We start from the raw sequence: 15664 nt of genomic DNA on the forward strand, positions 1-15664 counted from the left end.
GGGGGAAGGCTGCCCTCAGAGAGGGGGCCAATCCACCTCAAGGCCTTCTTTCTTCTCTCCCTTCCCGGGGGCGGCAGGCAGCGGGTGGGCGGGTGGGGGGGAGAGGGTGGCATCCTCAGACAGCCGCAAAGCCTTTTGATTAACTGGGCCCTTTCCTGCCGCTCTTGCACCGTTCCCCTTTCTTTTTCTCCGCAAAACAAAGAGGAGCTTCTTAGAAGATGGGAAGGCGGAAAGAAAAAAGTTCCTTCTTAGCTCCCCCCTTCCACATTCCCCCCTCCCAAGGGGTTGGGGGAGAGAGGGGAGAGAGAGAGAAAGGATGATGGTGGGGAGGAAAGGAGGGAGAGGTAAGGGAAAGGGAGGGAGAAGGAAAAGGAGGGGAAGAAAAGACGGGAGAATGGGAAAGGGAGAGTGAAAAGGAGAGGGGAAGAGAAGATGAGGGAGAGAAGTGAGGGAGAGAAAAGAGAGAGGGATTAGGAGGAGAAAGGGAGGTAGGAAAGAGAGGAGTTGGGGAGAGAGAGGATGAGGAAAGGGGGAAAAGGAAGAGAGGGAGAAGTCAGAGAAGAAAGAGACAGAGACACGGTGGCAGAGCGAGAAAAGGAGAGACAGAGGGAGAGGCAGAAAAGGAGAGAGGGTAGGTGGTTCTTTAGGGGTGAAAGTCCACATTGTGACTTGATTTCTCTCTTCCCCCACCCTTCACGAGGGGGGATGCGACTTGACCCCCACCCCCCAGCCATGGCGTTGGGTGGAGAAAGAGGAGGGCCAGGCCGGGCTTTCCGTAAATCCCCCCAGCGAGGCCTTTCCTGCTTCCCCTGTCCAGAGCTGGACCCCAGGGACATTGAGGAGCCCCAGATAATAATAGTAATAATTACATTTATTAAGCGCTTACTATGTGCAAAGCACTGTTCTAAGCGCTGGGGAGGTTACAAGGTGATCAGGTTGCCCCACGTGGGGCTCACAGTCTTCATCCCCATTTTACAGATGAGGGAACTGAGGCCCAGAGAAGTGAAGTGACTTGCCCAAAGTCACACAGCTGACAATTGGCGGGGCCGGAATTTGAACCCATGACCTCTGACTCCAAAGCCCGGGCTCTTTCCACTGAGCCACGCTGCTTCTCTGTGCCGGTAGCAGATGCCACCCCCTCCTACCCCACCAGGTGAAAAAGAACTCAGATATGTTTGGAGAAATGGACTGCTTAGAAAGAGCCCAGGCCTGGGTGTCGGAGGATCTGGGTTCTAATTCTGCTCCGCCACTTGCCTGCTGTGTGACTTTGGGGAAGTCACTTCACTTCTTTGGGCCATGGCTTCCTCATCTGTCAAATGGGGACTCAATACCTCAGATTGTGACTCTGCCCCACTGTTTTTTGTAGTACTCATTAAGCTCTTAATATGCGCCAGACATTGTTCTAAGTGCAGGGGTAGATACAAGCTAATCAGTTTGGACCCATTCCATGTCCCACACGAGGCTCATGGTTTTAATCCCCATTTTACAGATGAGGTAATTGAGGTCCAGAGAAGTTAAGTGTCTTGCCTGAGGTCACACAGCAGACTGTGAGTCCCATACTTATCTTGTATCTACCCCAGGGCTGGCTACAGTGCCTGGGCATAATAAGTGCTTCACAAACCCCCCAATTATTACTGTTATTATTTAATTTGGAGCCAGAGAGCGTAAGGTTACCTTTCACCTCCCCTCCTCTAGACTATTAGCTCATTGCGGGCAGGAAATGTGTCCGTTTATTGTCGCATTATACTCTCCCAAGTGCTTAGTACAGTGCTCTGCCCACAGTAAGCGCTCAACAAATACAAGTGATTGATTGATTGAGCTCTTCTAAAACTCCCTGAGGGCAGAACCTTTGATCCCAGGAAGTTTAATTGGTAATAATGATGGCATTTATTAAGCGCTTCCTATGTGCAAAGCACTGTTCTAAGCTCTGGGACAGTTCGTTCATTCGCATTTATTGGGCACTTACTGTGTTCAGAGCACTGTACTAAGCGCTTAGGGAGTACAATACAGCAATAAAGAGAGGCAGTCCCTGTTCACAACGAGTTCACGCTGCCTAGCCCAGCAGATGATCAACAAATACAATTTCAAGGGGCTCCATGCGACTCCTCCACGGCGGGTCTCCAATGCTTGATGCATTCCCCGTCTACGAGCGAGATGTTCTCTGAGAATTCCCAGGAATTCTGATTTTTGAACTTATCTCTTTCTTTCCTCTCCGCCTCTCCCGCAGCGGAGTCCTTGTTTAGTGTTCCGGGAGTGAGGCTGAAGCCAGAAATCTGTGACCTTTTCGCTTCCTATCAGAGAGGTGGTCCCCCTTCCCTGTTCAGCCGATGCTGGTGAAAATGCCGGGACCCTTGGGATCCTTGAATGTTCTCCCTGGTAAGATGTGGTGGTGTTTATTCAGTGCTTACTACGTGCCCAGGCACTGTACTGAGCACCGGCTGGGAGGGGCGGGGGAATACAACCAAATCATCTTGGACACAGTCCCTGTCTCCCAGCGGTCTCCCAGTCTTAATCCCATTTTACAGATGATTCAGTCATTCATTCAATCGCATTTATTGAGCGCTTACTGTGTGCAGAGCACTGGACTAAGCGCTTGGGAAGTACAAGTTGGTGACATATAGAGACAATCCCTACCCAACATCGGGCTCTGATGTAACTGAGGCACACAGAAGTGAAGTGACATGCCCAAGGTCACCCAGCAGACAAGTGGTGGAGTTTAGATTAGAACCCATGACCTTCCGAGCCCCAGATCTGTGTACTATCCACTAGACCATGCTGTTTCTCTGCCCGCTGATGTCTAGAGAAGCAGCGTGGCTCAGTGGCAAGAGCCCAGGCTTGGGAGTCGGAAGTCGTGGGTTCTAATCCCGGCACTGCCACTTGTCAGCTGTGTGACCTTGGGCAACTCACTTCACTTCTCTGGGACTCAGTACCTCATCTGTAAAATGGGGATGATGATGATGATGATGATGATAATGGCATTTAGTAAGCGCTAATCAATCAATCAATCGTATTTATTGAGTGCTTACTGTGTGCAGAGCACTGGACTAAGCGCTTGGGAAGTACAAGTTGGCAACATCTAGAGACGGTCCCTACCCAACAGTGGGCTCACAGTCTAGAAGGGGGAGGCAGAGAACAAAACAAAACATATTAACAAAATAAAATAAATAGAATAGATAGGTACAAGTAAAATAAATAGAGTAATAAATACAAACAAACACATATACAGGCTATGTGTGAAGCACTGTTCTAAGCGTTGGGGAAGTTACAAGGTGATCATGTTGTCCCACATGGGGCTCACAGTCTTCATCCCCATTTTACAGATGAGGTAACTGAGGCACAGAAAAGTTAAGTGACTTGCCCAAAGTCACACAGCTAATTGGCAGAGCCGGGATTTGAACCCATGACGTCTGACTCCAAAGCCCGTGATCTGTGAGCCCCACGTGGGGCAGCCTGATACCTTGTATCTACCCGACCGCTTAGAACAGTGCTTGGCACATAGTAACTGCTTAACAAATACCAACATTATTATTATTATTATTACTATTATTATTATTATTATTATTATGTGGCAAGGGATCCCCTCCCCTTCGCCAACCAGCCCTGGGTGGTTCCTGGGGTGGGAAGAATTGGGGCCACTGCCCAAGGACACTCGGGAGAGCCATTACTACGTGGGGAGAAAAATCTAAGAGTGGGAGACCTTCAGACATTTGGGGGAATTTACACACCATGTTTAACTGCGTCCAGTCTGCTTAGATTCTCTCTTCCCTGATGCTTTTTATTCATTAATTCATTCATTCAATCGTATTTATTGAGTGCTTACTGTGTGCAGAGCACCGTACTAAGTGCTTGGGAAGTACAAGTTGGCAACATATAGAGAAGTTCGCTACCCAACAACAGGCTCACAGTCTAGAAGGGGGAGGCAAACAACAAAACAAAACATATTAGAGTAAAATAACCCACTGTTGGGTAGGGACCATCTCTATATGTTGCCAACTTGTAATAATAATAATAATGATGGCATTTATTAGGCGCTTACTATGTGCAAAGCACTGTTCTAAGCGCTGGGGAGGTTACAAGGTGATCAGGTTGTCCCACTGGGGGCTCACAGTCTTAATCTCCATTTTCCAGATGAGGTCACTGAGGCCCAGAGAATCAATCAATCAATCAATCGTATTTATTGAGCGCTTACTGTGTGCAGAGCACAGGACTAAGCACTTGGGAAGTACAAGTTGGCAACATATAGAGACAGTCCCTACCCAACAGTGGGCTCAGAGAAGTTAAGTGACTTGCTCAAAGTCACAGAGCTGATAATTGGTGGAGCTGGGGTTTGAACTCATGACCTCTGACTCCAAAGCCCCTGCTCTTTCCTCTCAGCCACGGAACTTGCACTTCCCAAGCGCTTAGTACATTGCTCTGCACGCAGTAAGCGCCCAATAAATACGATTGAATGAATGAATAAAATAAATAGAATGGTATTTTATATTTATAATGGTATTTACTAAGTGCTTACTATGTGCCAGGCCCTGTATTAAGAACTGAGGTAGATACAAGCTAGTCAGATTGGGCACAGTTCATGTCCCGCATGGGGTTCCCAGTCTTAATCCCCACTTTACAAGGTGAGGTAACTGGAGTGCAGAGCAGCAAAAGACTTGCCCAAGGTCACACAGCAAACAAGTGGCAGAACCAGGATTAGAACCCAGGCCCGGGCTTTTCCCATTAGGCCACGCTGCTTGTCCCTCTTCTCCTACCCTCTATATCACTTGTCCCCTCATGTTAATAAGAACAGCAATAATGATAAACTTATTAATCAATCAATCGTATTTATTGAGCGCTTACTGTGTGCAGAGCACACAGTATTATTACTCTATTATTATTATTATTACTCTATTATTACTCTAAGCTCCTTGTGGGCCAGGAATATGTCTACTAACTCTGTTATATTGTACTCTCCCAAGTGCTTAGGTGCAATGTTCTGCACGTAATATGTGCTCAAGAAATATCATTTGGTCAACTAGCTGAACTGGCTTGAAACCCAATTCCCCCATTCCCCTTGGCTTGGGGCTAACACTTTTAATCTCCCGCTTACCGGTTAAGCGTTTACTATGCATCAAGTAGCGTGGCTCAGTGGAAAGAGCCCGGGCTCTGGAGTCAGAGGTCATGGGTTCAAATCCCGGCTCCACCAGTTGTCAGCTGTGTGACTCTGGGCAAGTCACTTCATTTCTCTGGGCCTCTCAATTCCCTCATCTGGAAAATGGGGATTAAGACTGTGATTCACTTCTCTGGGCCTCACTTACCTCCTCTGTAAAATGGGGATTAAGACTGATCAGGGACAACCTGATCACCTTGTAACCTCCCCAGCGCTTAGAACAGTGCTTTGCACATAGTAAGCATTTAATAAATGCCATCATTATTATTATTATTATTATTATTATTATCAAACACCGTTCTAAGCACTGGAATGGGGACAAGTTAATTAGGGCAGACACAGTGGCCGCCCCCACATAGGACTCTTAGTCTAAGTAGGAGGGAGAACGGGTATCCCCATTTTACAGTTGAGGAAACTGAGGCACAGAGAAGTGAAATGGTTGCCCAAGATCCCACAGAAACCAATTGGTAGAGTCATAATTAGAACCCAGATCCTTCTGACTCCCAGCCCAAGCTCTCTCCACTAGACCATGATGCTTCTCCCTCACCTCCCCCTCCCAGTGAATGAGGGGCAGGTGGCTACTCTAAGATTTGCCCCGGATTTGCCTCTTCCAAAAGGGTTTCCGTCTGTCCGTGAGAGATTCATTCACTCATTCATTCAATCATATTTATTGAGCGCTGAATGTGTGCAGAGCACTGTACTAAGCGCTTGGGAAGTCCAAGTTGGCAACATCTAGAGACGGTCCCTACCCAACAGTGGGCTCACAGTCTAGAAGGGGGAGACAGAGAACAAAAGCATGGGGATTAATGGAGAAAATGGGGATTAAGACTGTGAGCCCCTTGGGACAACCTGATCACTTTGTAACCTCCCCAGCGCTTAGAACAGTGCTTTGCACATAGTAAGCACTTAATAAATGCCATAAAACAAAACAAAACAAAAGATATTAACAGAATAAAATAACAGAGAACAAATTAACAGAGATCAGGGTACATCCTGGCTCCGGGAACCTTCTGAATCATCTGCTCTGCTTTTTCATTTAATAGAGAGAACTCCAGCCTGGGAGATGATGAATTCCCTCACTGGGACGGGAGGAAGGCAGATGACTGAGAGGACCCGGGGTCGGAACGGGGAGAGGGGGAAAGGGCCGGGGGGGATGAACTCGTGGTCCTGCAGACCTGTAGGCCGGCCCGCTCCCCTCCGAAAGGAAAAAGGACGGAAGGCAGCTTCCAAAGAAGGCTTCTGCCGCCCCGGAGGAGTCTTCCTTACAACTTCACCGGAGTCTCCGGAGAAGACGGATCCCAGGATAAAGTCTTCCACGGAAGGACTTGCTTACTGCCTATCATTTGCTAGAAGACGCGTCCGCCCATCACTAACAGGATAATCATCATCATCAATCGTATTTCTTGAGCGCTTACTGTGTGCAGAGCACCGTACTAAGCGCTTGGGAAGTCCAAGTTGGCAACATATAGAGACAGTCCCTACCCAACAGTGGGCTCACAACCTAGCTCTGCCCCAGGTGGGAATTAGGGGGCTGAGGGAGGAGCTGAATTCAGGCTCCCCTTCTTCCACTCAACCCTGGATTTCTGGAGGGGGTGAGAGGAAGGGGCTCAGGGGACTCCTGGGGGGGTCTCCTCATCTCCTGAGGCTCACAGTCAAGGCTTCTTCATCATAATCATCATCATCAATCGTATTTATTGAGCGCTTACTGTGTGCAGAGCACTGTACTAAGCGCTTGGGAAGTCCAAGTTGGCGACATATAGAGACAGTCCCTACCCAACAGTGGGCTCACAGTCCAAAAGGGGGAGACAGGGAACAAAACCAAACATACTAACAAAATAAAATAAATAGAATAGATATGTACAAGTAAAATAAATAAATAAATATGACTCTTCATCAAGAGCAAGGCCGCTGACACCCCTGCCGAGCCACCAGGGCATCCTGAGCTCCAGAAGCCCGTCCCGCAGTTGGGCAATCAATTAATCAATCAATCGTATTTATTGAGCGCTGACTGTGTGCAGAGCACTGTACTGAGCACTTGGGAAGTACAAGTTGGCAACATATAGAGACAGTCCCTAACCAACAGTGGGCTCAGAGTCTGAAAACAGTGGGCTCACAGTCTAAAAATGGGGAATAGTCAGGCCGGGAGGGGCTGGGATCCCAGGAATCATTTCCCCACCCCGAGACTCTCCGGGCAGATGACGGGAAAACAGCCCAAACTGCAGGGTTGCCAAATGTATATTATCGTGATTAATAATAACAATAAAAATAGCCACTGTGGTATTTGTGAATTGCTCATTATGTGTCAAAGCACTGATCTAAGTGCTGGGTTAGACTCACGATCGGATCGGACAAAGATATTCATCATCATCAAATGTGGTGATTGCTTAGTGCTTACTTTATGCCAAGCACTGTTCTACATGCTGGTTTAGATTCAAACTCAGATCAGACATGGATAATAATGATAATAGCAATAATAACAATAATAATGATAATAATCGAATGTGGTAGTTATTTAGTGCTTACTTTGTATCAAGCAATAATAATACTGATAATAATAATCAAATGTGGTCGTTATTTAGTGCTTACTTTGTATCAAGCACTGTTCTAAGTGCTGGGTTGGATTCAAGATCAGCTTAGCAGCAAGATCAGAGAAGCAGCATGGCTCAATGGAAAGAGCACAGGCTTTGGAGTCAGAGGTCGTGGGTGCAAATCCTGGCTCCACCAACTGTCAGCTGTGTGACTTTGGGCAAGTCACTTCACTGCTCTGGGCCTCAGTGACCTCATCTGTAAAATGGGGATGAAGACTGTGAGCCCCCCGTGGGACAACCTGATCACCTGGTAACCTCCCCAGCACTTAGAACAGTGTTTTGCACACAGTAAGCGCTTAATAAATGCCATTATTATTAGACCTACATAGTAGTAATAATAATAATAATAAAATGTGGTAATTGTTTAGTGCTTAGTTTGTGCCAAGCACTGTAGTAAACGCTGGGGTAGAAAGAAGATAATAATAATAATAATGGCATTTATTAAGTGCTTACTATGTGCAAAGCACTGTTCTAAGCACTGGGGAATTTACAAGGTGATCAGGTTGACACACTATCCCACTTGGGGCTCACAGTCTAAGGAGGAGGGCAACCAGGTATCAAATTCCCATTTCACAGATGAGATCAGGCCTTCCCTGGGATATTTCTAGTGATCCAGGTTAAAGGCAGAATGTGGGTGAGAGGTCGGTGGCAAGATAAGGAATATCGAGGTACGGTGAATAGGTTGGCATCACAGAAGCAGCGTGGCTCAGTGGAAAGAGCTCGGGCTTTGGAGTCAGAGGTCATGGGTTCAAATCCTGGCTCCGCCAACTGTCAGCTATGTGACTTTGGGCAAGTCACTTAACTTTTCTGTGCTTCAGTTACCTCATCTATAAAATGGGGATGAAGACTGTGAGCCCCACGAGAGACAACCTGATCACCTGGTAACCTCCCCAGTGCTTAGGACAGTGCTTTGCACATAGTAAGCACTTAATAAATCCCATTATTATTATCAGAGGAGTGAAATGTGCAGGCTGGGTTGGAGTAAGAGAGTAGTAAAGAGAGGTAGGAGCGGGCAAGGTTGTCGAGGGCTTTTAAGCCAATGGTGAGGAGTTTCTGTATGATACAAAGTTGGATGGGCAACCACTGGAGGTTCTTGGGGAGTGGGGAGATGCGGACTGAACGTTTTTGTTAAAAAATGATCCATCGCTACAGAGCATCGGGCGTCCTCAGAGTTTGTCTATGGCAAATATGGTGGAAAAGGTGGCGTTAACTACAGAAAGGAATCTACCGAACCCCCCCCCCCACCCCACCCAAGACTGTAAGCTCATTGTGGGCAGGAAATGTCACTCTTTATTGTTGTATTGTACTTTCCCAAGCACTTAGAACAGTGCTCTGCAAAGAGTAAGCGCTCAATAAATACGACTGATGGAATGAATAAACGGATGAGGAACTTTCCCTCCCACCCACCATTACTACCAGCTGCAAAACTGTGGGGGCAGTGGTTGAAGGAGGGGATTGAGAAGCAGGGTGGACTAGTGGTTAGAGCCCGGGCCTGGAGTCAGAGGACCTGGGTTCTAATCCGGCCTCCACCACTTTACTTTGGACAAGTCACTTCAGTTCGCTAGGCCCCCGTTTCCATCATCTGTAAAATGGGGATGAAGACTGTGAGTCCCATATGGGACAGCTACTATAACTAAACTGATTAGCTTTTCATTCATTCAATCGTATTTATTGAGTGCTTACTGTGTGCAGAGCCCTGTACTAAGCGCTTGGGAAGTACAAGTTGGCAACATATAGAGACGGTCCCTACCCAACAGTGGGCTCCGAGTCTAGAAGGGGGAGACAGAGAACAAAACATATTAACAAAATAAAATAAATAGAATAAATATGTAGAAATAAAATAGAGTAATAAATCCGTACAAACATATATCCAGGTGCTGTGGGGAAGGGACGGAGGTAAGGCGGGGGGGATGGGGAAGGGGAGGAGGGGGAGAGAAAGGAGGGGGCTCAGTCTGGGAAGGCCTCCTGGAGGAGGCTTGTATAACAATAATAAAAAATAATAACGATGGCATATGTTAAGCGCTTACTATGTGCAAGGCACTGTTCTAAGCACGGGGTGGGGATACAAGGTGATCAGTTCATCCCACGTGGGGCTCACAGTCTTCATCCCCATTTCTAGATGAGGTCACTGAGGCCCAGAGAAGTGAAGTGACTTGCCCAAAGTTGCACAGCTGACAATTGGCGGAGCTGGGATTTGAACCCATGACCTCTGACTCCCAAGTCCGGGCTTTTTCCACTGAGCCACGCTGCTTCTTGTATCATCATCATCAATCGTATTTATTGAGCGCTTACTATGTGCAGAGCACTGTACTAAGCGCTTGGGAAGTACAAATTGGCAACATCTAGAGACAGTCCCTACCCAACAGTGGGCTCACAGTCTAAAAGGGGGAGACAGAGAACAAAACCAAACATACTAACAAAATAAAATAAATAGAATAGATATGTACAAGTAAAATAAATAGAGTAATAAATCTGTACAAACATATATACATATATACAGGTGCTGTGGGGAAGGGAAGGAGGTAAGATGAGGAGGATGGAGAGGGGGACGAGGGGGAGACGAAGGAAGGGGCTCAGTCTGGGAAGGCCTCCTGGAGGAGGTGAGCTCTCAGCAGAGCCTTGAAGGGAGGAAGAGAGCTAGCTTAGCGGATGGGCAGAGGGAGGGCATTCCAGGCCCGGGGGAGGACGTGGGCCGGGGGTCGATGGCGGGACAGGCATCTACCCCTGTGATTAGAACAGTGCCTGGCACATAGTAAGTGCTTAACAAATACCATTTAAAAAAAAATCTGGATGGTCATTTGTCCATTCTGCAGCCGGTCGCTTCCCCCACCTAGTACAGACGTGGCATAATGGATCCTTTTAAGTCCTCGATTTTCACTTTCAGCTCGTGGCCTCCCTCCACCTCGGCTCCTGCAGCCGAGTGCCACGACTCAGAAGCTATTCCTGTGCTCACAGGGTCCTGGGAGGGGAACGCAACGCATCTGGAGCAAATTGTGGGGAGGAGGTCAAGCCCCCGCCTCCCTCCAAGGGACACCCTCTAGGCTCCACGGAATTCAATCAATCAATCAATCAATCGTATTTATTGAGCGCTTACAATGTGCAGAGCACTGTACTAAGCGCTTGGGAAGTACAAGTTGGCAACATCTAGAGACGGTCCCTACCCAACAGCGGGCTCACAGTCTAGAAGGGGGAGACAGAGAACAAAACCAAACATATTAACAAAATAAAATAAATACAATAGATATGTACGGAATGTATGTGTAGAATAGATAAGTAAAATAAATAAATAGAGTAATAAATCCGTACAAACATATATACATATATGCAGGTGCTGTGGGGAAGGGAAGGAGGTAAGGGATTGTCAATCCCTAGCCTCTGGAATACATGGGCCTTAGGCAAGTCACTTCACTTCTCTGAGTCTCCGTTATCTCATCTGTAAAATGGGGATTAAGACTGCGAGCCCCATGCGGGATAGGGACGGCGTCCAACCCAATTACCTTGTATCCACCCCAGTGCTTAGTACAGTGCCTGGCACATAGTATCGGGATAGGGACGGCGTCCAACCCAATTACCTTGTATCCACCCCAGTGCTTAGTACAGTGCCTGGCACATAGTATCAATCAATCAATCAATCAATCAATTGTATTTATTGAGCGCTTACAGTGTGCAGAGCACTGGACTAAGAGCTTGGGAAGTCCAAATTGGCAACATATAGAGACGGTCCCTACCCAACAGCGGGCTCACAGTCTAGAAGGGGGAGACAGAGAACAAAACAAAACATATTAACAAAATAAAATAAACAGAATAGACATGTACAAGTAAAATAAATAGAGTAATAAATACATACAAACATATATACATATATACAGGTGCTGCGGGGAAGGGAAGGAGGTAAGGGATTATCAATCCCTAGCCTCTGGAACACGTGGGCCTTAGGCAAGTCACTTCACTTCTCTGAGCCTCAGTTACCTCATCTGTAAAATGGGGATTAAGACTGCAAGCCCCATGCGGGATAGGGACTGCGTCCAACCCAATTACCTTGTATCCCCCCCCCGGTGCTTAGTACAGTGCCTGACACATAGTAAACACTTATCCAGAGAGTTTTCTTGGTAAAAATACGGAAGTGGTCTGTACCATCATGATTATGACTCTCCCAATCACTTAGTACAGTGCTTTATCATTATTATTGTTATAAAGTATGTTAAAAAGTGAATGTCTGAAACGTTCAGCTCAATCAGTCATCAGTCAAGAGGCTTTACCGAGTGCTTCCTGTTAGCAGAGCACTGTATTGTTATAAAGTATGTTAAAAAGTGAATGTCTGAAACTTTCAGCTCAATCAATCATCATCATCATCATCAATCGCATTTATTGAGCACTTACTATGTGCAGAGCACTGTACTAAGCGCTTGGGAAGTACAAATTGGCAACATATAGAGACAGTCCCTACTCAACAGTGGGCTCACAGTCTAAAAGGGGGAGACAGAGGCTTTACCGAGTGCTTCCTGTTAGCAGAGCACTGTATTAAACTCTTGGGAGATTATAGGAGAAGTGGAAAGAGCCCGGGCTTTGGAGTCAGAAGTCCTGGATTCAAATCCCAGCTCCGCCAGTTGTCAGCTGTGTGACTTTGGGCAAGTCACTTTACTTCTCTGGGCCTCAGTTACCTCATCTGTAAAATGGGGATTAAGACTGTGAGCCCCACGTGGGACAACCTGATCACCTTGTATCCCCCCCAGTGCTTAGAACAGCGTTTTGCACATAGTAAGTGCTTAACAAATGCCATTATTATTATTATCGTTATTCTCTGGGCCTCAGTTACCTCACCTGTAAAATGGGGATGAAGACTGTGAGCCCCCTGTGGGACAACCTGTTTGCCTTATAACCTCCCCAGCGCTTAGAACAGTGCTCTGCACGTAGTAAGCATTTAATAAATGCCATTATTATCCATTATTATTATTATTACATGATCCCTGCACTCAGGGAGTTTACAGTCTAGTAGGGGAGACAAGCATTAAAATAAATTGCAGGTAGAAGAAGCGGTAACTGTAAGGAGACAGAAGGACTGTGGGTCTGCGGTGGGGTACAGGGGTGAGTGTCAAAGGCCTAATAATAATAATAATAATAATAATAATAATGATGGCATTTATTAAGCGCTTACTATGTGCCAAGCACTGTTCTAAGCGCTGGGGAGGTTAACAAGGTGATCAGGTGGTCCCACGGGGGCGCTCACAGTCTTCATCCCCATTTTACAGATGAGGTAACTGAGGCCCAGAGAAGTTAAGTGACTTGCCCACAGTCACACAGATGATAAGTGGTGGAGCCGGGATTTGAACCCATGACCTCTGACTCCAAAGCCCGGGCTCTTTCCACTGAGCCACGGGCCTGGGAGTTAGAAGGACCTGGGTTCTAGTCCCAATTCTGCCACTTGTTTGCTGTGTGACCTTGGGCGAGTTACTTAACTTCCCTGTGCCACGATTCCCTCATCTGTAAAATAGGATGAGCCCCATGTGAGACATGGACTGCGTCCAATCCAGTAGGTTGTATCTCCCCCAGTGCTTAGTACAGTGCCTGACACGTAGTAAGTACTTAAATATCAAAAATAAATAAATAAGTGCATAGCTGCTTCTTGTGAGCAAGGGATGTGTCTATCGACCCTGTTATATTATACTCTGCATACTGTCTTGTTTTATGCTGTTGAGTTGTCTCTGACCCATAGTGGCACCATGGTCACATAATAATAATAGTAATAATAATAATGGTATTTGTTAAGTGCTTACTATGCGCCAAGCACTGCTCTGAGCACTGGGGGAGATACAAGGTAATCGGGTTGTCCCACATGGGGCTCACAATCTTAATCCCCATTTTACAGATGAGGTAACTGAAGAACAGAGAAATGAAGTGACTTGCCCAAAGTCACACTGCTGACAAGTGGCAGAGCTGGGATTAGAACCCATGACCTCTGACTCCCAAGCCTGTGCTTTTTCCACTAAGCCATGATGCTTCTCTCCCAGAACACCCCACCTCCATCTGCAATCGTTCTGGTAGGGGATCCAGAGAGTTTTCTTGGTAAAAATACGGAAGTGATCTGTACCATCTTGATTATTACTCTCCCAATGAATACAGTGCTTGGCACACAATAAATATGACTGATTGACGATGGAGAAGGAAGGGTGAATGAGAAGGAGAGATGCTGGGTTAGCCTGGCTCTCTCAGTGACCCCATATCCAAAGCACACTTGCTCCCCGATACAATGAAGAGGATAAGAAGAATATATCAGGACCACATTGGCGCACGAAGGAAACATGAAGAACTCCGAGAGCATCTAGGGAGAAGAGAGAGGAAGCTAAAGGACCTTTAAGAAAGATGACCAGAGGGAGAAGCCAGCCGGAAAGGCTGACTGGAGCTGTTCGGAGCACTTGAAGGAATTTTTCATTTGCAAATTTAGCAATGTGTGGGGATTTGTCACAGAGAGGAAGGCGTCTTTAAGAGGAAAATTTCCAAGAAGAACAGGATTGGCAGGATCCAATGGAAGCGAGCAGAGACCCATTTAAATGGGACAGGATGGATGGTGGGAGAAGGGGACCGGGCCACCCTCCCGGAAAGGATAAGAGTTTGGCTCCAACACTCATTAGGCTCGGGTAGGGTCGGAGACAGATGGGTTGGACTGCAGCCCGTGACTATGGCATGGACTCACACCAGGAGTTCTGCTTCCCTGCCACGAGACTCACTATACCACTTGTGCCCAGTAGTAGAGGTACCGTAGAACTAGTAATAGTAGTAACAACATCAATAGTAGTAGTAGTAACAGAAGTAGTAATAATCTTTTGCGGGCTCCTCCTCTCCCTCCCATCCCCTTACTGCAGGTGTTCCTCAAAGGTCAGTTCTTGGTCCCCTTCTATTCTCTGTCTACACTCACTCCCTCGGTGACCTCATTGGCTCCCACGGCTTCAACTATCATCTCTAAGCTGATGACACCCAAATCTGCATCTCTGCCCCTGCTCTCTCCCCCTCCCTTCAGGCTCGTGTCTCCTCCTGCCTTTAAGACATCTCCATCTGGATGTCTGCCCGCCATCTAAAACTCAGTGTGTCCAAGACTGAACTCCTTATCTTCCCTCCCAAACCCTGCCCTCTCCCTGACTTTCCCATCACTGCTGACGGCACGACCATCCTTCCCGTCTCACGAGCCCGTGACCTTGGTGTCATCCTCGACTCCACTCTCTCATTCACCCCTCACAACCAAGCCGTCACCAAAATCTGCCAGTCTCACCTCCGCAACATCGCCAAGATCCGCCCTTTCCTCTCCATCCAAACGGCTACCCTGCTGGTTCAATCTCTCATCCTATCCCGACTGGATGACTGCATCAGCCTCCTCTCTGCTCTCCCATCCTCCCGTCTCTCCCCACTTCAGTCTATACTTCATGCTGCTGCCCGGATCATCTCTGTGCAGAAATGCTCTGGGCATGTTACTGCCCTCCTCAAATATCTCCAGTGGCTCCCAATCAACCTACGCATCAGGCAGAAACTCCTCACCCTGGGCTTCAAGGCTGTCCATCCATCCCCTGGCCCCCTCCTCCCTCACCTCCCTTCTGTCCTTCTCCAGCCCAGCCCGCACCCTCCGCTCCTCTGCCGCCGCTCACCTCCTCACTGGGCCTCATTCTCGCCCGTCCCGCCATCGACCCCCGGCCCACGTCCTCCCCTCTGGCCCAGAATGCCCTCCCTCCACACATCTGGCAAGCTCGCTCTCTTCCTCCCTTCAAAGCCCTACTGAGAGCTCACCTCCTCCAGGAGGCCTTCCCACACTCAGCCCCCTCCTTCTTCTCTCCCTCCTCCCCATCCCCATTCCCCCACCTTACCTCCTTCCCCTCCCCACAGCACCTGTATATATGTTTGTTCATATTTATTACTCTATTTATTTTACTTGTACATATTTACT

The 15664-nt window shown here is 47.5% G+C and overlaps 1 protein-coding gene across 1 annotated transcript in view; it reads left to right on the forward strand.

Annotated features, from left to right (window-relative positions):
- Nucleotides 1-6278, forward strand: part of CDK15 (cyclin dependent kinase 15) — a 138359-nt gene extending 132081 nt beyond the window's left edge. The window contains exons 13-14 of the mRNA XM_038749494.1: nt 2228-2376; nt 6190-6278. Coding sequence (XP_038605422.1) covers nt 2228-2337 — 110 coding nt within the window. The 3' untranslated portion in view covers nt 2338-2376; nt 6190-6278. The remainder of the gene's footprint in view (nt 1-2227; nt 2377-6189) is intronic.
- Nucleotides 6279-15664: the final 9386 nt, after the last annotated feature.

This window comes from Tachyglossus aculeatus, chromosome 7 (assembly GCF_015852505.1).
Source record: "Tachyglossus aculeatus isolate mTacAcu1 chromosome 7, mTacAcu1.pri, whole genome shotgun sequence".
NCBI classification, from domain to species: Eukaryota; Metazoa; Chordata; class Mammalia; order Monotremata; family Tachyglossidae; genus Tachyglossus; species Tachyglossus aculeatus.